This window comes from Patagioenas fasciata, chromosome 33, assembly GCF_037038585.1.
Source record: "Patagioenas fasciata isolate bPatFas1 chromosome 33, bPatFas1.hap1, whole genome shotgun sequence".
In the NCBI taxonomy this organism is placed as follows: Eukaryota; Metazoa; Chordata; class Aves; order Columbiformes; family Columbidae; genus Patagioenas; species Patagioenas fasciata.
In genome coordinates, this window is record NC_092552.1 from 967084 (window position 1) to 992118 (window position 25035).

The 25035-nt window shown below is 67.7% G+C and overlaps 1 protein-coding gene and 1 pseudogene across 6 annotated transcripts in view; both read right to left on the reverse strand.

Moving 5' to 3' along the window:
- RYR1 (ryanodine receptor 1) overlaps window positions 1-25035 on the reverse strand; it is a 196143-nt gene that overhangs the window by 125300 nt on the left and 45808 nt on the right. For all 6 annotated transcript variants that reach the window (XM_071800800.1, XM_071800799.1, XM_071800798.1 and 3 more), the window contains 10 exons: window positions 22385-22488; window positions 19831-19914; window positions 15598-15757; window positions 13235-13382; window positions 11637-11842; window positions 9461-9635; window positions 5019-5227; window positions 3436-3812; window positions 3233-3359; window positions 2755-2915 (listed from right to left, as the gene is read on the reverse strand). In XM_071800800.1, coding sequence (XP_071656901.1) covers window positions 2755-2915; window positions 3233-3359; window positions 3436-3812; window positions 5019-5227; window positions 9461-9635; window positions 11637-11842; window positions 13235-13382; window positions 15598-15757; window positions 19831-19914; window positions 22385-22488 — 1751 coding nt within the window. The remainder of the gene's footprint in view (window positions 1-2754; window positions 2916-3232; window positions 3360-3435; window positions 3813-5018; window positions 5228-9460; window positions 9636-11636; window positions 11843-13234; window positions 13383-15597; window positions 15758-19830; window positions 19915-22384; window positions 22489-25035) is intronic.
- On the reverse strand, window positions 1307-2084 carry LOC136114058 (uncharacterized; annotated as a pseudogene).

Here is a 25035-nt window from a genome sequence, read left to right on the forward strand (position 1 = left end):
TGTCCCCCTCACTGTCACCCCCCAGGTTCTGTCCCCTTCACCATCACCCCCCTGGGGACCCCCAGGTCCTGAGCCCTTCCCCATCACCCCCCGGGGACCCCCAGGTCCTGTCCCCCTCACTGTCACCCCCCAGGTCCTGTCCCCTTCACCATCATCCCCCTGGGGACCCCCAGGTCCTGTCCCCTTCCCCATCACCCCCCAGGGACCCCCAGGTCCTGTCCCCTTCTCCATCACCCCCCCCCATGGACTCCCAGGTCCTGTCCCCCTCACTGTCACCCCCCAGGTTCTGTCCCCTTCACCATCATCCCCCTGGGGACCCCCAGGTCCTGAGCCCTTCCCCATCACCCCCCAGGGACTCCCAGGTCCTGTCCCCCTCACTGTCACCCCCCAGGTCCTGTCCCCTTCTCCATCATCCCCCCCAGGGACTCCCAGGTCCTGTCCCCCTCACTGTCACCCCCCAGGTCCTGTCCCCTTCTCCATCATCCCCCCCAAGGGACTCCCAGGTCCTGTCCCCCTCACTGTCACCCCCCAGGTCCTGTCCCCTTCCCCATCACTCCCCCGGGGACCCCCAGGTCCTGTCCCCCTCACTGTCACCCCCCAGGGACCCCCAAGTCCTGTCATCCCCCCCGCCCCGTGTCCTATCCCCCTCCTGGTGACCCCAGTTTGGGGTCCCTGTCCCTCCTGGTGATCCCAGTTTGGGGGTCCTAGTTTGGGGCTCCCTGTCCCTCCTGGTGATCCCAGTTTGGGGGTCCCAGTTTGGGGATCCCGGTTCGGGTCCTGGTTTGGGGGTCCCTGTCCCTCCTGGTGATCCCAGTTTGGGGGTCCCGGTTTAGGGGTCCCACTTCGGGGGTCCCAGTTCAGGGTCCCAGTCCCTCCTGGTGATCCCAGTTTGGGGATCCCAGTTTGGGGATCCCAGTCCCTCCAGGGGATCCCGGTTTGCGGGTCCCAGTTTGCGGGTCACACTTCAGGGGTCTCAGTTCAGGGTCCCAGTTTGGGGTCCCGGTTGGGGGTCCCTGTCCCTCCTGGGGGTCTCGGTTTGGGGTCCCAGTTCGGGGTCCTTGTCCCTCCTGGGGGTCCCGGTTGGGGTCCCGGTTTGGGGTCCCAGTTTGGGGTCCCAGTCCCTCCAGGGGGTCCCGGTTTGGGGGTCCCAGTTTGGGGGTCCCTGTCCCTCCTGGGGGTCCCGGTTGGGGTCCCAGTTTGAAGATCCAAGTTTGTGGGTCCTGGTTTGGGGTCCTGGTTTGGGGTCCCAGTTCGGGGGTCCCAGTTCAGGGTCCTGGTTCGGGGTCCCTGTCCCTCCTGGTGATCCCAGTTTGGGGGTCCCGGTTTAGGGGTCCCACTTTGGGGGTCCCAGTTGGGGTCCCAGTTGGGGGGTCCCAGTTGGGGGTCCCGGTTCGGGGGTCCCAGTTTGAGGATCCAAGTTTGGGGGTCCCGGTTTGGGGTCCCGGTTTGGGGGTCCCAGTTTGGGGGTCCCAGTTTGGGGGTCCCGGTTCGGGGGTCCCAGTTCAGGGTCCTGGTTCGGGGTCCCTGTCCCTCCTGGTGATCCCAGTTTGGGGGTCCCAGTTTAGGGGTCCCACTTTGGGGATCCCAGTTGGGGGATCCCAGTTGGGGGGTCCTGGTCGGGGTCCCAGTTCGGGGGTCCCAGTTGGGGGATCCCAGTTGGGGGGTCCCAGTTCAGGGGTCCTGGTCGGGGTCTCAGTTCGGGGGTCCCAGTTGGGGGGTCCCAGTTCGGGGGTCCCAGTTCAGGGGTCCCGGTCGGGGTCCCAGTTCGGGTGTCCCGGTTGGGGGATCCCAGTTCAGGGGTCCTGGTCGGGGTCTCAGTTTGGCCGTCCCAGTTGGGGGGTCCCAGTTCAGGGGTCCCAGTTTGGGGGTCCTTGTCAGGGTCCCAGTTTGGGGGTCCCAGTTCGGGGGTCCCAGTTCAGGGGTCCTGGTCGGGGTCCCAGTTCGGGGGTCCCAGTTGGGGGATCCCAGTTCGGGGGTCCCAGTTCAGGGGTCCTGGTCGGGGTCTCAGTTCGGGGGTCCCAGTTGGGGGGTCCCAGTTCGGGGGTCCCAGTTCAGAGGTCCTGGTCGGGGTCCCAGTTCGGGGGTCCCAGTTGGGGGATCCCAGTTGGGGGGTCCTGGTCGGGGTCCCAGTTTGGGGGTCCCAGCTGGGGGGTCCCAGTTGGGGGGTCCCAGTTCAGGGGTCCTGGTCGGGGTCCCAGTTCGGGGGTCCCGGTTGGGAGTCCCAGTTCGGGGTCCCAGTTCGGGGGTCCCAGTTGGGGGGTCCTGGTCGGGGTCCCAGTTCGGGGGTCCCAGTTGGGGGGTCCCAGTTCAGGGGTCCTGGTCGGGGTCCCAGTTCGGGGATCCCAGTTGGGGGATCCCAGTTCGGGGGTCCCAGTTCAGGGGTCCTGGTCGGGGTCCCAGTTCGGGGGTCCCAGTTGGGGGATCCCAGTTGGGGGGTCCTGGTCGGGGTCCCAGTTTGGGGGTCCCAGCTGGGGGGTCCCAGTTGGGGGGTCCCAGTTCAGGGGTCCTGGTCGGGGTCCCAGTTGGGGGATCCCGGTCGGGGTCCCAGTTCGGGGGTCCCAGTTGGGGGATCCCAGTTCAGGGGTCCTGGTCGGGGTCCCAGTTCGGGGGTCCCAGTTGGGGGATCCCAGTTCAGGGGTCCTGGTCGGGGTCCCAGTTTGGGGGTCCCAGTTGGCGGATCCCAGTTCGGGGGTCCCAGTTCAGGGGTCCTGGTCGGGGTCCCAGTTCGGGGGTCCCGGTTGGGGGTCCCGGCACCTGTCGTGGACGTTGCCGCGGTCGTCGCCCATGGTGACGGTGACGGTGCGCACGCGGGCCAGCTCGAAGGCCGGGTCGTGCTGGTGGAAGTCGGGGGTCACCCAGCCCACCCAGACGCTCGAGGGCTCCTGCCCCGCGAAGATCCGCACCGAGTAGTAGTACTGGGGGGCACAGATGGCACCTCAGGGGGGCACAGACGTCAGGGGGGGCAGGGATGGGGGACAGGATGGGGATGGGGATGGGGATAGAGACAGGGATGGGGATACAGGGATAGGGGACAGGATGGGGACAGGGATAGGGAACAAGGATACGGGGATGGGGACAAGGATACAAGGACAGGGATGGGGACAGGGACACAGGGACAAGGGACCAGACTGGGGACAGAGGTGTGGGCACGGAGACCCCATGGCCCACAGAGGGGGGTCAGGGACAGCGGGACGGGGGGGTTTTTGGGGTGGGGGGGGCACCCCAAGCGTACCGTGGTGGTGTTCATGATGACCTCGGGGTCATCGCGCTCGTCGGGGACAACGTCCTCCTCGAGGCGGGGGACGCTGGGCACGGCGGGGGGGGGCGCGAACGCCGTCTTCCTGGCCTTGAACAGGAACCTGGGGGGCACAGGATGGGGGGGTCAGGACCCCCACATTGGGCGACACCCCCCCCAACACCCCCCAGTGCGCTCACCCCCTGCGGGTCTTGCCCTTTTCGGTGGCCGCATCCTTCTCGTTCTCGGGGGGGGGCTGCTCGCGGGGGGGCGCGGCGGCGGGGCCCCCTCCGGGTGCTTTGTCACCGTCGTTGTCACCCTCGGGGAGCCGGGGACCCGCCGAGCGCCGCAGCCGCTCGAACTCCGACAGGGGGTCGGCTCCGGCGTCCTCGGGGGGCTCGGGGGGGGTCTGGGGCAGGGGGGTGGCCCCCGGGGTGCAGCGGAAGCGCGGGTGGAACTGCACGGGGAGGCTGAGGCGCAGGAACAGCAGCTCCGGGGGGGCGGCCGGGGAGCCTGAGGGTCGGTGGCTCAGGCGCAGGCAGGGGGGGGCGTCAACCGTCCCGTCCATGCGCGTCACCTGGGGACACCCCGAAAAGGGAGGTGAGACATAGGGGGACCCCCTTGGGATTGGGGAGCTCCAGGGACCCCCCCAGCTCTTGAGCATCCTCAGTCCTGAGGACCCCTGGGGACCCCCCAGCACTGAGCATCCCCCATCCCTGAGGACGCCACCACATCTGGAGTTCCCCCACATCTGGGGACCCCCCAGCACTGAGCATCCCCTATCCCTGGGACCCCCCCAGATCCACGGACCCCCCAGCTCTTGAACATCCCCCAGTCCTGGAGACTCTCAGGGACCCCCCAGCACTGAGCATCCCCCACCTCTGGGGACCCCCCCCTTAGATCCAGGAGCCCCCAGCACTGAGCATCCCCCATCCCTGGGGACCCTTGGGGACCCCCCAGCACTGAGCATCCCCCACCCCTGGGGACCCCCCCCCAGATCCAGGAGCCCCCAGCACTGAGCATCCCCCATCCCTGGGGACCCTTGGGGACCTCCCAGCACTGAGCATCCCCCACCCCTGGGGACCCCCCCCCTAGATCCAGGAGCCCCCAGCACTGAGCATCCCCCATCCCTGGGGACCCTTGGGGACCTCCCAGCACTGAGCATCCCCCACCCCTGGGGACCCCCCCCCCCAGATCCAGGAGCCCCCAGCACTGAGCATCCCCCATCCCTGGGGACCCTTGGGGACCATCCAGCACTGAGCATCCCCCACCCCTGGGGACCCCCCCAGATCCAGGAGCCCCCAGCACTGAGCATCCCCCATCCCTGGGGACCCTTGGGGACCATCCAGCACTGAGCATCCCCCACCTCTGGGGACACCCCCCCTAGATCCAGGAGCCCCCAGCACTGAGCATCCCCCATCCCTGGGGACCCTTGGGGACCATCCAGCACTGGGCATCCCCCACCTCTGGGGACCCCCCCCCTAGATCCAGGAGCCCCCAGCACTGAGCATCCCCCATCCCTGGGGACCCCCCCCTAGATCCAGGAGCCCCCAGCACTGAGCATCCCCCACCTCTGGGGACCCCCCCCCGCCCAGATCCAGGAGCCCCCAGCACTGAGCATCCCCCAGCCCTGGGGACCCCCCTAGATCCAGGAGCTCCCAGCACTGAGCATCCCACATCCCTGGGGACCCTTGGGGACCTCCCAGCACTGAGCATCCCCCATCCCTGGGTACCCCCAGCACTGAGCATCCCCTGGGAACGCCGGAGTCCCCCAGGCGCTGACCTCGAGCTGGGGGTGGTCGGGGGGTACGGTCTCGAACTGGGGGAGGCTCTTGGTGAACCAGAGGGCGATGGGGCGCTTCATGTTGACGGCGAAGGGCTCGAAGCCCTCCTGCAGCCCACAGATGCTGAAGAAGCGCAGGGAGCCCACGTCCTGGCCCAGGTTCAACCGCCCCTCCTGCTCCTGCCCCACGCTGCACACGGGCACGAAGCCTGGGGGGCACCGGGGGTCACAGGGGGGACACAGGGACCCCAGGTGACGGGAGGGGGACACAGGGACACCCAGGGATCACAGGGGGGACACAGGGACCCCAGGTGATGGGTGGGGACACAGGGACACCCAGGGATCACAGGGGGGACACAGGGACACCCAGGGATCACAGGGGGGACACAGGGACCCCAGGTGACGGGGGGGGACACAGGGACACCCAGGGCTCACAGGGGGGACACGGGGATCCCAGGTGACGGGAGGGGACACAGGGACACCCAGGGATCACAGGGGGGACACGGGGATCCCAGGTGATGGGAGGGGACACTGGGACACCCAGGGATCACAGGGGGGACACGGGGACCCCAGGTGATGGGGGGGGGGACACAGGGACACCCAGGGCTCACAGGGGGGACACAGGGACCCCAGGTGATGGGTGGGGACACAGGGACACCCAGGGATCACAGGGGGGACACAGGGATCCCAGGTGATGGGAGGGGACACAGGGACACCCAGGGATCACAGGGGGGACACAGGGACCCCAGGTGATGGGTGGGGACATAGGGACACCCAGGGATCACAGGGGGGACACGGGGACCCCAGGTGATGGGGGGGGGGACACAGGGACACCCAGGGATCACAGGGGGGACACAGGGACCCCAGGTGATGGGAGGGGACACAGGGACACCCAGGGATCACAGGGGGGACACGGGATCCCAGGTGACGGGAGGGGACACAGGGACACCCAGGGATCACAGGGGGGACACAGGGATCCCAGGTGATGGGAGGGGACACAGGGACACCCAGGGATCACAGGGGGGACACGGGGACCCCAGGTGACAGGAGGGGACACAGGGACACCCAGGTCTCACAGGGGGGACACGGGGACCCCAGGCGACAGGGTGGGGACACAGGGACACCCAGGGCTCACAGGGGGGACACAGGGACCCCAGGTGACAGGGTGGGGACACAGGGACACCCAGGGATCACAGGGGGGACACACGGACCCCAGGTGATGGGGGGGGGGGGACACAGGGACACCCAGGGCTCACAGGGGGGACACAGGGACCCCAGGTGATGGGTGGGGACACAGGGACACCCAGGGCTCACAGGGGGGACACAGGGACCCCAGGTGATGGGTGGGGACACAGGGACACCCAGGGCTCACAGGGGGGACACAGGGACACCCAGGGATCACGGACGGGACACGGGGACACTCAGGAGGTCATGGACGGGACACGGGGACCCTCAAGTGACAGGGTGGGGACACAGGGAGCCCCAGGTGACAGGGTGGGGATGTGGGGACACGGGGACCCTCAGGGTGCCAGGGTGGGGTCAGGGGGACACAGGGACCCCCAGGGTGCCAGGGAGGGAATATGAGGACATGGGGACAAAGGGACACCCAGGGGGTCACTGATGGGGTCAGGGGTCACAGACGGGATCCAGGGGACACAGGGACCCCCAGGGTGCCAGGGTGGGGTCAGGGGGACACAGGGACCCCCAGGATGGGGATGTGGGGACACGGGGACCCCCAGGATGGGGATGTGGGGACACGGGGACCCCCAGGATGGGGATGTGGGGACACAGGGACCCCCAGGATGGGGATGTGGGGACACGGGGACCCCCAGGATGGGGATGTGGGGACACAGGGACCCCCAGGGTGGGGACGTGGGGACAGGGGAACCCTCAGGGTGGGGACGTGGGGACATAGGGATCCCCAGGATAGGGATGTGGGGACACAGGGACCCCCAGGGTGCCAGGATGGGGATGTGGGGACACGGGGATCCCCAGGGTGGGGTCAGGGGGACACAGGGACCCCCAGGGTGGGGACGTGGGAACACGGGGACACCCAGGGTGCCAGGGTGGGGTCAGGGGGACATGGGGACCCCCAGGGTGCCAGGGTGAGGACATGGACACACAGGGACCCCCAGGGTGCCAGGGTGGGAATATGGGGACATAGGGACAAAGGGACACCCAGGGGGTCACAGATGGGGTCAGGGGGTCACAGGGACCCCTAGGGTGCCAGGGTGGGGATGTGGGGACTCAGGGACCCCCAGGGTGGGGATGTGGAGACACGGGGACCCCCAGGGTGGGGACGTGGGAACACGGGGACACCCAGGGTGCCAGGATGGGAATGTGGGGACACAGGGATCCCCAGAGTGGGGACGTGGGAACACGGGGACACCCAAGGTGCCAGGGTGGGGTCAGGGGGACATGGGGACCCCCAGGGTGCCAGGGTGAGGACATGGACACACAGGGACCCCCAGGGTGCCAGGGTGGGAATATGGGGACATGGGGACAAAGGGACACCCAGGGGGTCACAGATGGGGTCAGGGGGTCACAGGGACCCCCAGGGTGCCAGGGTGGGGATGTGGGGACTCAGGGACCCCCAGGGTGGGGATGTGGAGACACGGGGACCCCCAGGGTGGGGATGTGGTGACACAGGGACCCCCAGGGTGGGGATGTGGAGACACGGGGACCCCCAGGGTGGGGATGTGGAGACACGGGGACACCCAGGGTGCCAGGATGGGGATGTGGGGACACGGGGACACCCAGGGTGCCAGGATGGGGATGTGGGGACACAGGGATCCCCAGAGTGGGGACGTGGGAACACGGGGACACCCAGGGTGCCAGGATGGGGATGTGGGGACACGGGGATCCCCAGGGTGCCAGGATGGGGATGTGGGGACACAGGGATCCCCAGGGTGGGGACATGGGAACACGGGGACACCCAGGGTGCCAGGGTGGGGTCAGGGGGACATGGGGACCCCCAGGGTGCCAGGGTGAGGACATGGACACACAGGGACCCCCAGGGTGCCAGGGTGGGACTATGGGGACATGGGGACAAAGGGACACCCAGGGGGTCACAGATGGGGTCAGGGGGTCACAGGGACCCCCAGGGTGCCAGGGTGGGGATGTGGGGACTCAGGGACCCCCAGGGTGGGGATGTGGAGACACGGGGACCCCCAGGGTGGGGATGTGGGGACACAGGGACCCCCAGGGTGGGGATGTGGGGACACGGGGACCCCCAGGGTGGGGACGTGGGAACACGGGGACACCCAGGGTGCCAGGATGGGGATGTGGGGACACGGGGATCCCCAGGGTGCCAGGATGGGGATATGGGGACACAGGGATCCCCAGGGTGGGGATGTGGGAACACGAGGACACCCAGGGTGCCAGGGTGGGGTCAGGGGGACATGGGGACCCCCAGGGTGCCAGGGTGAGGACATGGACACACAGGGACCCCCAGGGTGCCAGGGTGGGAATATGGGGACATGGGGACAAAGGGACACCCAGGGGGTCACAGATGGGGTCAGGGGGTCACAGGGACCCCCAGGGTGCCAGGGTGGGGATGTGGGGACTCAGGGACCCCCAGGGAGGGGATGTGGAGACACGGGGACCCCCAGGGTGGGGACGTGGGAACACGGGGACACCCAGGGTGCCAGGATGGGGATGTGGGGACACGGGGATCCCCAGGGTGCCAGGATGGGGATGTGGGGACACGGGGATCCCCAGGGTGGGGTCAGGGGGACACAGGGACCCCCAGGGTGGGGACGTGGGAACACGGGGACACCCAGGGTGCCAGGGTGGGGATGTGGGGACACGGGGATCCCCAGGGTGCCAGGATGGGGATGTGGGGACACAGGGACCCCCAGGGTGCCAGGATGGGGATATGGGGACACAGGGATCCCCAGGGTGGGGATGTGGGAACACGAGGACACCCAGGGTGCCAGGGTGGGTTCAGGGGGACATGGGGACCCCCAGGGTGCCAGGGTGAGGACATGGACACACAGGGACCCCCAGGGTGCCAGGGTGGGAATATGGGGACATGGGGACAAAGGGACACCCAGGGGGTCACAGATGGGGTCAGGGGGTCACAGGGACCCCTAGGGTGCCAGGGTGGGGATGTGGGGACTCAGGGACCCCCAGGGTGGGGATGTGGGGACACAGGGACCCCCAGGGTGGGGATGTGGAGACACGGGGACCCCCAGGGTGGGGACGTGGGAACACGGGGACACCCAGGGTGCCAGGATGGGGATGTGGGGACACGGGGACACCCAGGGTGCCAGGATGGGGATGTGGGGACACAGGGATCCCCAGGGTGGGGACGTGGGAACACGGGGACACCCAGGGTGCCAGGATGGGGATGTGGGGACACGGGGATCCCCAGGGTGGGGTCAGGGGGACACGGGGACCCCCAGGGTGGGGACGTGGGGACACAGGTGACCCCCACGCACCGTCGCCCACGTCGAAGTCCCGGAAGGCCACCTCGGAGCCCGCGTCGCTGATGAGCATCTCCCCGTTGAGGGTGAAGCTCATGTGGCACTCGCCCAGGTCGATGAGGCAGCCCACGACGTCCCCCGCCTGCCACGGCCGCCCGAACGGCTCGCTGCCCACGTGCCAGCGCTGCGCCTGCGGGACACGGCGACAGCTGGGGACACGGGGACAGCTGGGGACACGGGGGACAGCTGGGGACACGGGGGACAGCTGGGGACATGGGGACATGGGGACAGCTGGGGACATGGGGGACACGGGGACAGCTGGGGACATGGGGACAGCTGGGGACATGGGGGACACGGGGACAGCTGGGGACATGGGGACAGCTGGGGACACGGGGACAGCTGGGGACATGGGGACATGGGGACAGCTGGGGACACGGGGACAGCTGGGGACATGGGGACAGCTGGGGACACGGGGACAGCTGGGGACACGGGGGACACGGGGACAGCTGGGGACACGGGGGACAGCTGGGGACACGGGGGACAGCTGGGGACATGGGGACATGGGGACAGCTGGGGACACGGGGACAGCTGGGGACATGGGGGACACGGGGACAGCTGGGGACATGGGGGACACGGGGGACATAGGGGACACGGGGACAGCTGGGGACATGGGGTGATGGGTGACACGGAGGACAGTTGGGGACAAGGGGGACACGGGGGACATGGGGGGAGGAGGGACACGGGGGACAGACAGAGACATGCGGGACACGGGGACAGCTGGGGACATGGGGGACAGCTGGGGACATGGGGGACACGGGGACAGCTGGGGACATGGGGGACAGCTGGGGACATGGGGGACACGAGGGGATGGGAGACACGGCGACAGTTGGGGACACAGGGGACACGGGGGACACCTGGGGACATGGGGGACACGGGGGACACGGGGACAGCTGGGGACATGGGGGACATGGGGGGATGGGGGACATGGGGACAGCTGGAGACACGGGGGACAGCTGGGGACACGGGGGACAGCGGGGGGATGAGGGACATGGGGGACATGGGGGACACGGGGACAGCGGGGGACACGGGGGGATGGGGGACACGGGGACAGCTGGGGACACGGGGGACATGGGGACACTGGGGGGCCTTGGGGGGATCCCAGGGGTCTCTGGGGTTCTCAGGGGTCTCTGGGGGTCTCAGGGGTCTCTGGGGTTCCCAGGGGTCTCTGGGGGGATCCCAGGGGTCTCTGGGGTCTCTGAGGGGTCTGTGGGGAGCCCTGAGGGGATCCCAGGGGTCTCTGGGGTTCTCAGGGGTCTCTGAGGGTCTCAGGGGGATTCCAGGGGTCTCTGGGGGCTCTTAGGGGGATCCCAGGGGTCTCTGGGGGGTCTTGGGGGGATCTCAGGGGTCTCTGGGGGGATCCCAGGGGTCTCTGGGGTTCTCAGGGGTCTCTGAGGGTCTCAGGGGTCTTGGGGGGATTCCAGGGATCCCAGGGGTCTCTGAGGGGCCTTGGGGGGATCCCAGGGGTCTCTGGGGTTCTCAGGGGTCTCTGAGGGTCTCAGGGGTCTCTGGGGGATCCCAGGGGTCTCAGGGGTCTCTGAGGGGATCCCAGGGGTCTCTGGGGTTCTCAGGGGTCTCTGAGGGTCTCAGGGGGATTCCAGGGGTGTCTGGGGGCTCTTGGGGGGATCTCAGGGGTCTCTGGGGGTCTCAGAGGTCTCTGGGTGGTCTCGGGCCTTAGGGGTTCCCAGGGGCCCCAGGGTTCTCAGGGATCTCAGGGGTCTCTGGGGGGAATCTCAGGGGTCTCTGAGGTTCCCAGGGGTCTCTGGGGGATCTTGGGGGGATCCCAGGGGTCTCTGGGGGATCCCAGGGGTCTCAGGGGTCTCTGAGGGGATCTCAGGGGTCTCTGGGGGTCTCAGAGGTCTCTGGGTGGTCTTGGGCCTCAGGGGCTCCCAGGGGCCCCAGGGTTCTCAGGGATCTCAGGGGTCTCTGGGGGGAATCTCAGGACTCTCTGGGGTTCTCAGGACTCTCTGGGGTTCTCAGGGTTCTCTGGGTGGTCTCGGGCCTCAGGGGCTCCCAGGGGCCCCAGGGTTCTCAGGGATCCCAGTGGTCTCGGGGGTTTTGGGGGGATCTCAAGGCGGTTCCGGGGGTGCGTGCGGGGGTGACTGCGGGGCTCCCAGGGGCGCGGGGGCCTCACCCGGTGCCCGTTGAACACGAAGGCCATGTCGTCGGCGCCCAGCTCCACGTCGGGGCGCAGCCGCGGGCGGGCCCAGCCCACGCGCATGTCCCCCGTGGTCACGGCCTCGAACTCGAAGTACCACTTCCCAGCATGCACCGCGTACCCGCGCTCCGCCCGGAACACCCGCCAGCGGTCCGCCCCGCCACGGGGGGCGCCCTGCGACGCTGCGGGTAGACAGAGAGACACTCTGTACCCACCCCCCCACACCTCGCTCCACCCGGAACACCCGCCCCGCCATGGAGGGCGACGCTGCGGGCGGACACACGGACACCGTGTGACACCGGAACGCCCGCCCCGCCACGGGGGGCGCCCTGCGACGCTGCGGACGGACACACAGAGACGCTCTGTACCCACGGGGGGGCGCCCTGCGACGGTGCGGGCGGACAGAGAGACGCTCTGTACCCACCCCCCCACACCTCGCTCCACCCGGAACACCCGCCCCGCCACGGGGGGCGCCCTGCGACGCTGCGGACGGACACAGAGAGACACTCTGTACCCACGAGGGGCGCCCTGCGACGCTGCGGGCGGACAGAGAGACACTCTGTACCCACCCCCCCACACCTCGCTCCACCCGGAACACCCGCTCCGCCGCGGAGGGCGACGCTGCGGGCGGACACACGGACACCGTGTGACACCGGAACGCCCGCCCCGCCACGGGGGGCGCCCTGCGACGCTGCGGGCGGACACAGAGAGACGCTCTGTACCCACGGGGGGGCGCCCTGCGACGGTGCGGGCAGACACAGAGAGACGCTCTGTACCCACGGGGGGGCGCCCTGCGACGCTGCGGGCGGACAGAGAGACACTCTGTACCCACCCCCCCCCCCGCCTCGCTCCACCCGGAACACCCGCCAGCGGTCCGCCCCGCCACGGGGGGCGCCCTGCGACGCTGCGGGCGGACAGAGAGACGCTCTGTACCCACCCCCCCACACCTCGCTCCACCCGGAACACCCGCCCCGCCGCGGAGGGCGACGCTGCGGGCGGACACACGGACACTGTGAGACACCGGAACGCCCGTCCCGCCACGGGGGGGCGCCCTGCGACGCTGCGGGCGGACAGAGAGACGCTCTGTACCCACCCCCCCGCCCTGCCTCGCTCCACCCGGAACACCCGCCCCGCCACGGGGGACGCCCTGCGACGCTGTGGACGGACAGACGGACAGAGACACACGGACACCATGTACCCCCCCCCGCTCGGCCCGGAACGTGCAGCCCCCCAGGACCCCCCCAAAGGACCCCAGGACCCCCTGGACCCCCCAGGACCCCCAAGACCCCCAAGACCCCCACTCCCAGCTCTCCTGGTCTGGGGGCTCCATGTTGAAGCCGTAGCCCAGCAGCATCTGCACCCTGAGCCCCCCAGGACCCCCAAAGGACCCCAGGACCCCCCTGGACCCCCCAGGACCCCCAAGACCCCCTGGACCCCCCTAGGACCCCCTGGACCCCCACTCCCAGCTCTCCTGCTCGGGGGGCTCGATGTTGAAGCCGTAGCCCAGCAGCGTCTGCACCCTGAGCCCCCAGGACCCCCCTGGACCCCCCAAGACCCCCAGGACCCCCACTCACAGCTCTCCTGGTCGGGGGGCTCGATGTTGAAGCCGTAGCCCAGCAGGGTCCGCACGGCCTGGCACAAACTGTCCCTGTTCGTCTTCTTGGTGCGCTCGTCCAGCAGGTGGTACGGGACCAGGCGGGGGTTGCGCTTGTTCTTGATGTCCTGGGGACAGGGACATGGGGACAGGGTCACCAGGGACATGGGGACATGGGTAGGGGACCAGGCGGGGGTTGCGCTTGTTCTTGATGTCCTGGGGACACGGGGACATCACCATGGGCATGGGGACATCACCATGGGCATGGGGACACGGGGACATGGGTACGGGACCAGGCGGGGGTTGCGCTTGTTCTTGATGTCCTGGGGACACGGGGACATCACCATGGGCATGGGGACACGGGGACATGGGTACGGGACCAGGCGGGGGTTGCGCTTGTTCTTGATGTCCTGGGGACACGGGGACATCACCATGGGCTTGGGGACATCACCATGGGCATGGGGACATGGGGACATGGGTACGGGACCAGGCGGGGGTTGCACTTGTTCTTGATGTCCTGGGGACACGGGGACATCACCATGGGCATGGGGACATCACCATGGGCTTGGGGACATCACCAGGGACATGGGGACATCAGCATGGGCATGGGGACATGGGGGGGGTCAAGGGGTTTTGGGGGGTCAGGGGGGTCCCAGGGGGGGTCCGGGGGGTTTTGGGGAGTCTGGCAGGGTTGGGGGGGCAAGGGGTTTTGGGGGGCCTGGGGGGGGTCAAGGGGGGTTTTGGGGGGTCCAGGGTTGGTCAGGGGGGTTTTGGGGGGTCCAGGGTGGGTCCAGGGGGGTCAGGGGGATTTGGGGATTTTGTGGAGTCTGGGAGGGTCAGGGGGGTTTTGGGGGGCCTGGGGGGGTCAGGGGGGTTTTGGGTGGTTGGGGGGGGTCAAGGGATTTTGGGGGGTCAGGGGGGTCCCAGGGGGGGTCCGGGGGGTTTTGGGGAGTCTGGCAGGGTTGGGGGTGGCAAGGGGTTCTGGGGGGCCTGGGGGGGGTCAAGGGGGGTTTTGGGGGGTCCAGGGTGGGTCAGGGGGGTTTTGGGGGGTCCAGGGTAGGTCCAGGGGGGTTTTGGGGGGTCAGGGGGATTTGGGGATTTTGTGGAGTCTGGGAGGGTCAGGGGGGTTTTGGGGGGCCTGGGGGGCTCAGGGGGGTTTTGGGTGGTTGGGGGGGGTCAAGGGATTTTGGGGGGTCAGGGGGGTCCCAGGGGGGGTCCGGGGGGTTTTGGGGAGTCTGGCAGGGTTGGGGGGGGCAAGGGGTTTTGGGGGGCCTGGGGGGGTCAAGGGGGGTTTTGGGGGGTCCAGGGTGGGTCAGGGGGGTTTTGGGGGGTCAGGGGGGCTCAGGGGGGTTTTGGGTGGTTGGGGGGGGTCAAGGGATTTTGGGGGGTCAGGGGGGTCCCAGGGGGGGTCCGGGGGGTTTTGGGGAGTCTGGCAGGGTTGGGGGTGGCAAGGGGTTTTGGGGGGTCCAGGGTGGGTCAGGGGGGTTTTGGGGGGTCCAGGGTGGGTCCAGGGGGGTTTTGGGGGGTCAGGGGGATTTGGGGATTTTGTGAGGTCTGGGAGGGTCAGGGGGGTTTTGGGGGGCCTGGGGGGCTCAGGGGGGTTTTGGGTGGTTGGGGGGGGTCAAGGGATTTTGGGGGGTCAGGGGGGTCCCGGGGGGTTTTGGGGAGTCTGGCAGGGTTGGGGGGGGCAAGGGGTTTTGGGGGGCCTGGGGGGGTCAAGGGGGGTTTTGGGGGGTCCAGGGTGGGTCAGGGGGGTTTTGGGGGGTCAGGGGGGCTCAGGGGGGTTTTGGGTGGTTGGGGGGGGTCAAGGGATTTTGGGGGGTCAGGGGGGTCCCAGGGGGGGTCCGGGGGGTTTTGGGGAGTCTGGCAGGGTTGGGGGTGGCAAGGGGTTTTGGGGGGTCCAGGGTGGGTCAGGGGGGTTTTGGGGGGTCCAGGGTGGGTCCAGGGGGGTTTTGGGGGGTCAGGGGGATTTGGGGATTTTGTGAGGTCTGGGAGGGTCAGGGGGGTTTTGGGGGGCCTGGGGGGGTCAGGGGGGTTTTGGGTGGTTGGGGGGGGTCAAGGGGTTTTGGGGGGTCAGGGGGGTCCCAGGGGGGGTCCGGGGGGTTTTGGGGAGTCTGGCAGGGTTGGGGGGGGCAAGGGGTTTTGGGGGGCCTGGGGGGGGGCAAGGGGGGTTTTGGGGGGTCCAGGGTGGGTCAGGGGGGTTTTGGGGGGTCCAGGGTAGGTCCAGGGGGGTTTTGGGGGGTCCAGGGTGGGTCAGGGGGGTTTTGGGGGGTCCAGGGTGGGTCAGGGGGGTGTTGGGGGGTCAGGGGGGTGTTGGGGGGCCCGGGGGGGTGTTGGGGCCACCTGCACGGTGCTGTACGTCCAGCCCTGCTGCACGCGGTCGCGGGCCCACACGTTGTGCCCGTTCTCGGCCAGGCGGTCGACCAAGGTGAGCTGGGCCGGGGTGAGGCGCACGTGGGCCAGGTCCAGCGGCGCCGGCTTGTACCCGTTGGACATCGTGTACCTGGGGGGCACCGTGAGACCCCGAAACCCCCCCAGACCCCCAAACACCCCCCCTGACACCCCCAGATCCACCTGGAGCCCCAAAACCCCCAGGGACCCCCAGAAACCCCCAAACTGGGACCCCCAAGCCACCTTGTACCCGTTGGACATCGTGTACCTGGGGGGCACCCACTGAGCCCCCCAAAACTCCCCAGAGCCCCAAACCCCCCCCAAGAGTCCACGAGATCCCCCTGGAACCCCAAAACCCCCCCTTGACACCCCCAGATCCACCTGGAGCCCCAGAGACCCCCAAGGACCCCCAGAAACCCCCAAACTGGGACCCCCAAACCACCTTGTACCCGTTGGACATCGTGTACCTGGGGGGCACCATGAGACCCCAAAACCCCCCCGGACCCCCAAACACCCCCCCTGACACCCCCAGATCCACCTGGAGCCCCAAAACCCCCAGGGACCCCCAGAAACCCCCAAACTGAGACCCCCAAACCACCTTGTACCCGTTGGACATCGTGTACCTGGGGGGCACCGTGAGACCCCGAAACCCCCCCGGACCCCCAAACGCCCCCCCTGACACCCCCAGATCCACCTGGAGCCCCAAAACCCCCAGGGACCCCCAGAAACCCCCAAATTGGGACCCCCAAGCCACCTTGTACCCGTTGGACATCGTGTACCTGGGGGGCACCCACTGAGCCCCCCAAAACTCCCCAGAGCCCCAAAACCCCCCCAAGAGTCCATGAGATCCCCCTGGAACCCCAAAACCCCCCCTTGACACCCCCAGATCCACCTGGAGCCCCAAAACCCCCAGGGACCCCCAGAAACCCCCAAATTGGGACCCCCAAACCACCTTGTACCCGTTGGACATCGTGTACCTGGGGGGCACCGTGAGACCCCGAAACCCCCCCGGACCCCCAAACCCCCCCCCTGACACCCCCAGATCCACCTGGAGCCCCAAAACCCCCAAGGACCCCCAGAAACCCCCAAACTGAGACCCCCAAACCACCTTGTACCCGTTGGACATCGTGTACCTGGGGGGCACCCGTGAGACCCCAAAACCCCCTCGGACCCCCAAACACCCCCCCTGACACCCCCAGATCCACCTGGAGCCCCAAAACCCCCAGGGACCCCCAGAAACCCCCAAACTGAGACCCCCAAGCCACCTTGTACCCGTTGGACATCGTGTACCTGGGGGGCACCCGTGAGACCCCAAAACCCCCCCCGAACCCCAAAACCCCCCTGAGGTCCCCCTGGATCCCCAGAGACCCACAGACCCCCAGAGATGCTCAAAGACCCCCAAACTGAGACCCCCAAACCACCTTGTACCCGTTGGACATCGTGTACCTGGGGGGCACCGTGAGACCCCGAAACCCCCCCGGACCCCCAAACACCCCCCCTGACACCCCCAGATCCACCTGGAGCCCCAGAGACCCCCAAGGACCCCCAGAAACCCCCAAACTGGGACCCCCAAACCACCTTGTACCCGTTGGACATCGTGTACCTGGGGGGCACCGTGAGACCCCGAAACCCCCCCGGACCCCCAAACGCCCCCCCTGACACCCCCAGATCCACCTGGAGCCCCAAAACCCCCAGGGACCCCCAGAAACCCCCAAATTGGGACCCCCAAACCACCTTGTACCCGTTGGACATCGTGTACCTGGGGGGCACCGTGAGACCCCAAAACCCCCCCGGACCCCCAAACACCCCCCCTGACACCCCCAGATCCACCTGGAGCCCCAAAACCCCCAGGGACCCCCTGAAACCCCCAAATTGGGACCCCCAAACCACCTTGTACCCGTTGGACATCGTGTACCTGGGGGGCACCCACTGAGCCCCCCAAAACTCCCCAGAGCCCCAAAACCCCCCCAAGAGTCCCTGAGATCCCCCTGGAACCCCAAAACCCCCCCTGACACCCCCAGATCCACCTGGAGCCCCAAAACCCCCAGGGATCCCCAGAAACCCCCAAATTGGGACCCCCAAACCACCTTGTACCCGTTGGACATCGTGTACCTGGGGGGCACCGTGAGACCCCGAAACCCCCCCGGACCCCCAAACACCCCCCCCGACACCCCCAGATCCACCTGGAGCCCCAAAACCCCCAGGGACCCCCAGAAACCCCCAAACTGGGACCCCCAAACCACCTTGTACCCGTTGGACATCGTGTACCTGGGGGGCACCCACTGAGCCCCCCAAAACTCCCCAGAGCCCCAAAACCCCCCCAAGAGTCCCTGAGATCCCCCTGGAACCCCAAAACCCCCCCTGACACCCCCAGATCCACCTGGAGCCCCAAAACCCCCAGGGACCCCCAGAAACCCCCAAATTGGGACCCCCAAACCACCTTGTACCCGTTGGACATCGTGTACCTGGGGGGCACCGTGAGACCCCGAAACCCCCCCGGACCCCCAAACACCCCCCCTGACACCCCCAGATCCACCTGGAGCCCCAAAACCCCCAGGGACCCCCAGAAACCCCCAAACTGGGACCCCCAAACCACCTTGTACCCGTTGGACATCGTGTACCTGGGGGGCACCGTGAGACCCCGAAACCCCCCCGGACCCCCAAACCCCCCCCCTGACACCCCCAGATCCACCTGGAGCCCCAAAACCCCCAGGGACCCCCAGAAACCCCCAAACTGAGACCCCCAAGCCACCTTGGACCCGTTGGACATCGTGTACCTGGGGGGCACCCACTGAGCCCCCCAAAACTCCCCAGAGCCCCAAAACCCCCCCAAGAGTCCATGAGATCCCCCTGGAACCCCAAATCCCCCCCTGACACCCCCAGATCCACCTGGAGCCCCAGAGACCCCAGAGATGCTCAAAGACCCCCAAACTGAGACCCCCAAACCACCTTGTACCCGTTGGACATCGTGTACCTGGGGGGCACCGTGAGACCCCGAAACCCCCCCGGACCCCCAAACACCCCCCTGACACCCCCAGATCCACCTGGAGCCCCAAAACCCCCAGGGACCCCCAGAAACCCCCAAACTGAGACCCCCAAACCACCTTGTACCCGTTGGACATCGTGTACCTGGGGGGCACCGTGAGACCCCGAAACCCCCCCGGACCCCCAAACACCCCCCCTGACACCCCCAGATCCACCTGGAGCCCCAGAGACCCCCAAGGACCCCCAGAAACCCCCAAACTGGGACCCCCAAGCCACCTTGTACCCGTTGGACATCGTGTACCTGGGGGGCACCGTGAGACCCCAAAACCCCCCCGGACCCCCAAACCCCCCCCCTGACACCCCCAGATCCACCTGGAGCCCCAAAACCCCCAGGGACCCCCAGAAACCCCCAAACTGAGACCCCCAAGCCACCTTGTACCCGTTGGACATCGTGTACCTGGGGGGCACCGTGAGACCCCGAAACCCCCCCGGACCCCCAAACCCCCCCCCTGACACCCCCAGATCCACCTGGAGCCCCAAAACCCCCAGGGACCCCCAGAAACCCCCAAAGTGAGACCCCCAAACCACCTTGTACCCGTTGGACATCGTGTACCTGGGGGGCACCCATGAGACCCCAAAACCCCCCCGGACCCCCAAACCCCCCCCCTGACACCCCCAGATCCACCTGGAGCCCCAAAACCCCCAGGGACCCCCAGAAACCCCCAAACTGGGACCTCCAAGCCACCTTGTACCCGTTGGACATCGTGTACCTGGGGGGCACCCACTGAGCCCCCCAAAACTCCCCAGAGCCCCAAAACCCCCCCAAGAGTCCCTGAGATCCCCCTGGAACCCCAAAACCCCCCCTGACACCCCCAGATCCACCTGGAGCCCAAAAGCCCCCAAGGACCCCCAGAAACCCCCAAACTGAGACCCCCAAACCACCTTGTACCCGTTGGACATCGTGTACCTGGGGGGCACCGTGAGACCCCAAAACCCCCCCCGAACCCCAAAACCCCCCTGAGGTCCCCCTGGATCCCCAGAGACCCACAGACCCCCAAACTGGGACCCCCAAACCAGCTGGTACCCATTGGACATCGTGCACCTGGGGGGCACCCAAGAACCCCCCGAAACCCCCCAGGACCCCCAAACACCCCGGAACCCCCAAACCCTCCCGCCCCCCCCGGGCCCCCCAAAACCTACGATTTGGGGAGCTTGATCTTCTTGAGGTTCTCCTCGGCCTTCTCGTCCGCCATCCCCACGTGGCAGCCCAGGGCCAGCAGGGTCCTGAGAAACGGGGTCATCGGGGGGTCCCCAAAACCGGGGGGGGACCCCAGAACCCAGGGGGGGACCTAAAACCTCGGGGAGGGACCCCAGAACCCAGGGGGACCCCAAAACCCGGGGGGGATCCCAGTACCCAGAGGGGAACCCAAAACCTTGGGGAGTGACCCCAGAACCCAGGGGGGAACCTAAAACCTCGGGGAGGGACCCCAGAACCCGAGGGGGAACCCCAAAACCCAGAGGGGAACCCCAAACCTTGGGTAGGGACCCCAGAACCCAGGGGGGAACCCAAAACCCCAGGAGGGACCCCAGAACCCAGGGGGGACCCAAAACCTTGGGGAGTGACCCCAGAACCCAGGGGGGAACCCTAAACCTTGGGGAGGGACCCCAGAACCCAGGGGGGAACCTAAAACCTTGGGGAATGACCCCAAAACCCAGGGGGGAACCCTAAAACCCCAGGAGGGACCCCAGAACCCAGGGGGAACCCCAGAACCCAGAGGGGAACCCAAAACCCAGGAGGAACCCAAAACCCAGAGGGGAACCCAAAACCTTGGGCAGGGACCCCAGAACCCAGGGGGGAACCCAAAACCCCAGGAGGGACCCCAGAACCCGGGGGGGAACCCTAAACCTTGGGGAGTGACCCCAGAACCCAGGGGGGACGCAAAACCTTGGGGAGGGACCCCAGAAACCATGGGGGACCCTAAAACCCCAGGAGGGACCCCAGAACCCAGGGGGAACCCAAAACCTTGGGGAGGGACCCCAGAACCCAGGGGGGAACCCTAAAACCCCAGGAGGGACCCCAGAACCCAGGGGGAACCCAAAACCTTGGGGAGGGACCCCAGAAACCATGGGGGACCCTAAAACCCCAGGAGGGACCCCAGAACCCAGGGGGGACCCCAGAACCCAGGAGCAACCCGAAACCCAGAGGGGAACCCCAAACCTTGGGCAGGGACCCCAGAACCCAGGGGGGAACCTAAAACCCCAGGAGGGACCCCAGAACCCAGGGGGGACCCCAGAACCCAGGAGCAACCCGAAACCCAGAGGGGAACCCCAAACCTTGGGCAGGGACCCCAGAACCCAGGGGGGAACCCTAAAACCCCAGGAGGGACCCCAGAACCCAGGGGGGACCCAAAACCTTGGGGAGGGACCCCAGAACCCAGGGGTGGAACCTAAAACCTCGGGGAGGGACCCCAGAACCCAGGGGGGCACCCCAAAACCAGGGGGGGATCCCAGAACCCAGAGGGGAACCCAAAACCTTGGGGAGGGTCCCCAGAACCCAGGGGGGGACCTAAAACCTCAGGGAGGGACCCCAGAACCCGAGGGGGAACCCCAAAACCCAGAGGGGAACCCAAAACCTTGGGCAGGGACCCCAGAACCCGGGGGGAACCCAAAACCCCAGGAGGGACCCCAGAACCCGGGGGGGAACCCAAAACCCCAGGAGGGACCCCAGAACCCGGGGGGGAACCCTAAACCTTGGGGAGTGACCCCAGAACCCAGGGGGGACCCAAAACCTTGGGGAGGGACCCCAGAAACCATGGGGGACCCTAAAACCCCAGGAGGGACCCCAGAACCCAGGGGGGAACCCTAAACCTTGGGGAGGGACCCCACAACCCATGGGGGACCCTATAACCCCAGGAGGGACCCCAGAACCCAGGGGGGACCCAAAACCTTGGGGAGGGACCCCAGAAACCATGGGGGACCCTAAAACCCCAGGAGGGACCCCAGAACCCAGGGGGGACCCCAGAACCCAGGAGCAACCCAAAACCCAGAGGGGAACCCCAAACCTTTGGCAGGGACCCCAGAACCCAGGGGGGAACCCTAAAACTCCAGGAGGGACCCCAGAACCCAGGGGGGGACCCAAAACCTTGGGGAGGGACCCCAGAAACCATGGGGGACCCCATAACCCCAGGAGGGACCCCAGAACCCAGAGGGAAACCCAAAACACATGGGGGACCCCAAAATCCCAGGAGGGACCCCAGAACCCATGTGGGGGGGCACAGCATGGGGATGGACCCCAAAACCCATGGGGGGGACCCCAAAACCCCATGGGGGGGGCACAGCATGGGGAAAGACCCCAAAACCCATGGGGGGACCCCAAAACCCACGGGGGGGACCCTAGAACCCAGGGGGACCCCAAAAACCTGGGGATGGACCCCAAACCACTGGGGGGGACCCCAAAACCCCAGGGGAGATCCCAAAACACAGGGGAGATCCCAAAACACAGGGGAGACCCCAGAATTCCGGAAGGGACCCTAAAACCCTGGAAGGGACCCCAAAAACCTGGGGAGGGACCCCAAAACACAGGGGGGACCCCAAAACCCCGAGAGGGATCCCAAAACCCACCCCTGCCCCTTCCCAGCCCAGCTTAGGACGCCACAGCAAGGGGAGAGGGGGGGACCCCCAAAACCCAGCCCAAGCGCCTCTTCCCACCCCCCCAGCCCCCCCAAAGTTTTGGGGTGCCCCGGCCCCCCCTTACTTGAGGGTCTCCCCCGACATCTGCAGGTTGTAGCCGCGCTCGGGCTCGGGGAGCTCGTGGAAGCTCAGCAAACAGGGGTGCAGGCGGCGGTTGTCGTCACGGACCTGGGGGACCCCAAAATCTGAGGGGGACCCCAAAACACGGGGGGGACCCCAGAACCCATGGGAGACCCTAAAACCAATGGGGGACCCCAGAACCAGCTCAACAGATGGGTGCAGGAAACGGTTGTCGTCACAGACCTGGGGGGACCCCAAAAGCTCAGGGGGACCCCAAAATACAGGGGGGACCCCAAAACACAGGGGGGACCTCAGAACCCCAAGAGGAACCCTAAAACCCCAGGGGAGATCCCAAAACCGATGGGGGACCCCAAAACCAGCTCAGCAAACAGGGGTGCAGGCGGCGGTTGGCGTCATGGACCTAGGGGACCCCAAAACCTGAGGGGGACCCCAAAATACAGGGGGGACCCCAGAACCCATGGGAGACCCTAAAACCAATGGGGGACCCCAGACCCAGCTCAGCAAACAGGGGTGCAGGCGGTGGTTGTCGTCACGGACCTGGGGGACCCCAAAATGTGAGTGGGACCCCAAAATACAGGGGGGACCCCAAAACACAGGGGGGACCTCAGAACCCCAAGAGGAACCCTAAAACCCCAGGGGAGATCCCAAAACCGATGGGGGACCCCAAAACCAGCTCAGCAAACAGGGGTGCAGGCAGCGGTTGGCGTCATGGACCTAGGGGACCCCAAAACCTGAGGGGGACCCCAAAATACAGGGGGGACCCCAAAACACAGGGGGGACCTCAGAACCCCAAGAGGAACCCTAAAACCCCAGGGGAGATCCCAAAACCGATGGGGGACCCCAAAACCAGCTCAGCAGACAGGGGTGCAGGCGGCGGTTGGCGTCACAGACCTGGGGGACCCCAAAACCTGAGAGGGGGGCTCTGTGTGGTCTGTGGGGGTTCTAAGGGGGCTCTGGGGGGCCTGGGGGTGCTCAGAAGGTTTGGGGGTGCTCTGGGGGGTCTAAGGGGGCTCTGGAGGGTTTAAGGGGGCTCTGGGGACTTGGGGGTGCTCAGAAGGTTTGGGGGTGCTCTGTGGGGTCTAAGGGGGCTCTGGAGGGTTTAAGGGGGCTCTGGGGACTTGGGGGTGCTCAGAAGGTTTGGGGGTGCTCTGGGTGGTCTAAGGGTGCTCTGTGGGTCTGGGGGTGCTCTGTGGGTCTGGGGGTGCTCTGTGTGCTCTGGGGGTGCTGTGGGGGTCTGGGGGTGCTCTGTGGGTCTGGGGGTGCTCTGGGGGGTCTGGGGGTGCTCTGTGGGTCTGGGGGTGCACTCACGGGTCCGTATGTCCACCCCTGCTCGACGTGGGTCTGCGCCCACAGCTCGTGGGGTGCTCTGGGGGGTCTAAGGGGGCTCTGTGTGCTCTGGGGGTGCTGTGGGGGGTCTGGGGGTTCTGGGGGCGCTCTGGGGGTGCTCTGTGGGTCTGGGGGTGCTGTGGGTGGTCTGGGGGTGCTCTGTGAGTCTGGGGGTGCTGGGGGGGGTCTGGGGGTGCTCTGTGAGTCTGGGGGTGCTGTGGGGGGTCTGGGGGTGCTCTGGGGGTGCTCTGTGGGTCTGGGGGTGCTCTGTGGGTCTGGGGGTGCACTCACGGGTCCGTACGTCCACCCCTGCTCGATGCGCGGCTGCACCCACAGCTCGTGGGGTGCTCTGGGGGGTCTGGGGGTGCTCTGTGAGTCTGGGGGTGCTGTGGGGGGTCTGGGGGTGCTCTGGGGGTCTGGGCGTGCTCTGTGGGTCTGGGGGTGCTGTGGGGGTCTGGGGGTGCTCTGTGGGTCTGGGGGTGCTCTGGGGGGTCTGGGGGTGCTCTGTGGGTCTGGGGGTGCTCTGGGGGTCTGGGGGTGCTCTGGGGGGTCTGGGGGTGCTGTGGGGGTCTGGGGGTGCTCTGTGAGTCTGGGGGTGCTCTGGGGGTCTGGGGGTGCTCTGTGAGTCTGGGGGTGCTGTGAGGGGTTTGGGGGTGCTCTGTGGGTCTGGGGGTGCTCTGTGGGTCTGGGGGTGCTGTGGGGGGTCTGGGGGTGCTCTGTGGGTCTGGGGGTGCTCTGGGGGTTTGGGGGTGCTCTGTGTGCTCTGGGGGTGCTGTGGGGGTCTAGGGGTGCTCTGTGGGTCTGGGTGTGCTGTGAGGGGTCTGGGGGTGCTCTGTGGGTCTGGGGGTGCTGTGGGGGGTCTGGGGGTGCTCTGGGGGTGCTCTGTGGGTCTGGGGGTGCTCTGTGGGTCTGGGGGTGCTCTGGGGGTGCTCTGTGGGTCTGGGGGTGCACTCACGGGCCCGTAGGTCCATCCCTGCTCGATGCGCGGCTGCACCCACAGCTCGTGGGGTGCTCTGGGGGGTCTGGGGGTGCTCTGTGAGTCTGGGGGTGCTGTGGGGGGTCTGGGGGTGCTCTGTGGGTCTGGGGGTGCTGTGGGGGGTCTGGGGGTGCTCTGGGGGTGCTATGGGGGGTTTGGGGGTGCTGTGGGGGTGCTCTGTGGGTCTGGGGGTGCTGTGGGGGTCTGGGGGTGCTGTGGGGTGCATTCACGGGTCCGTAGGTCCATCCCTGCTCGATGCGGGTCTGCACCCACAGCTCGTGGGGTGCTCTGGGGGGTCTAAGGGGGCTCTGTGAGTCTGGGGGTGCTGTGGG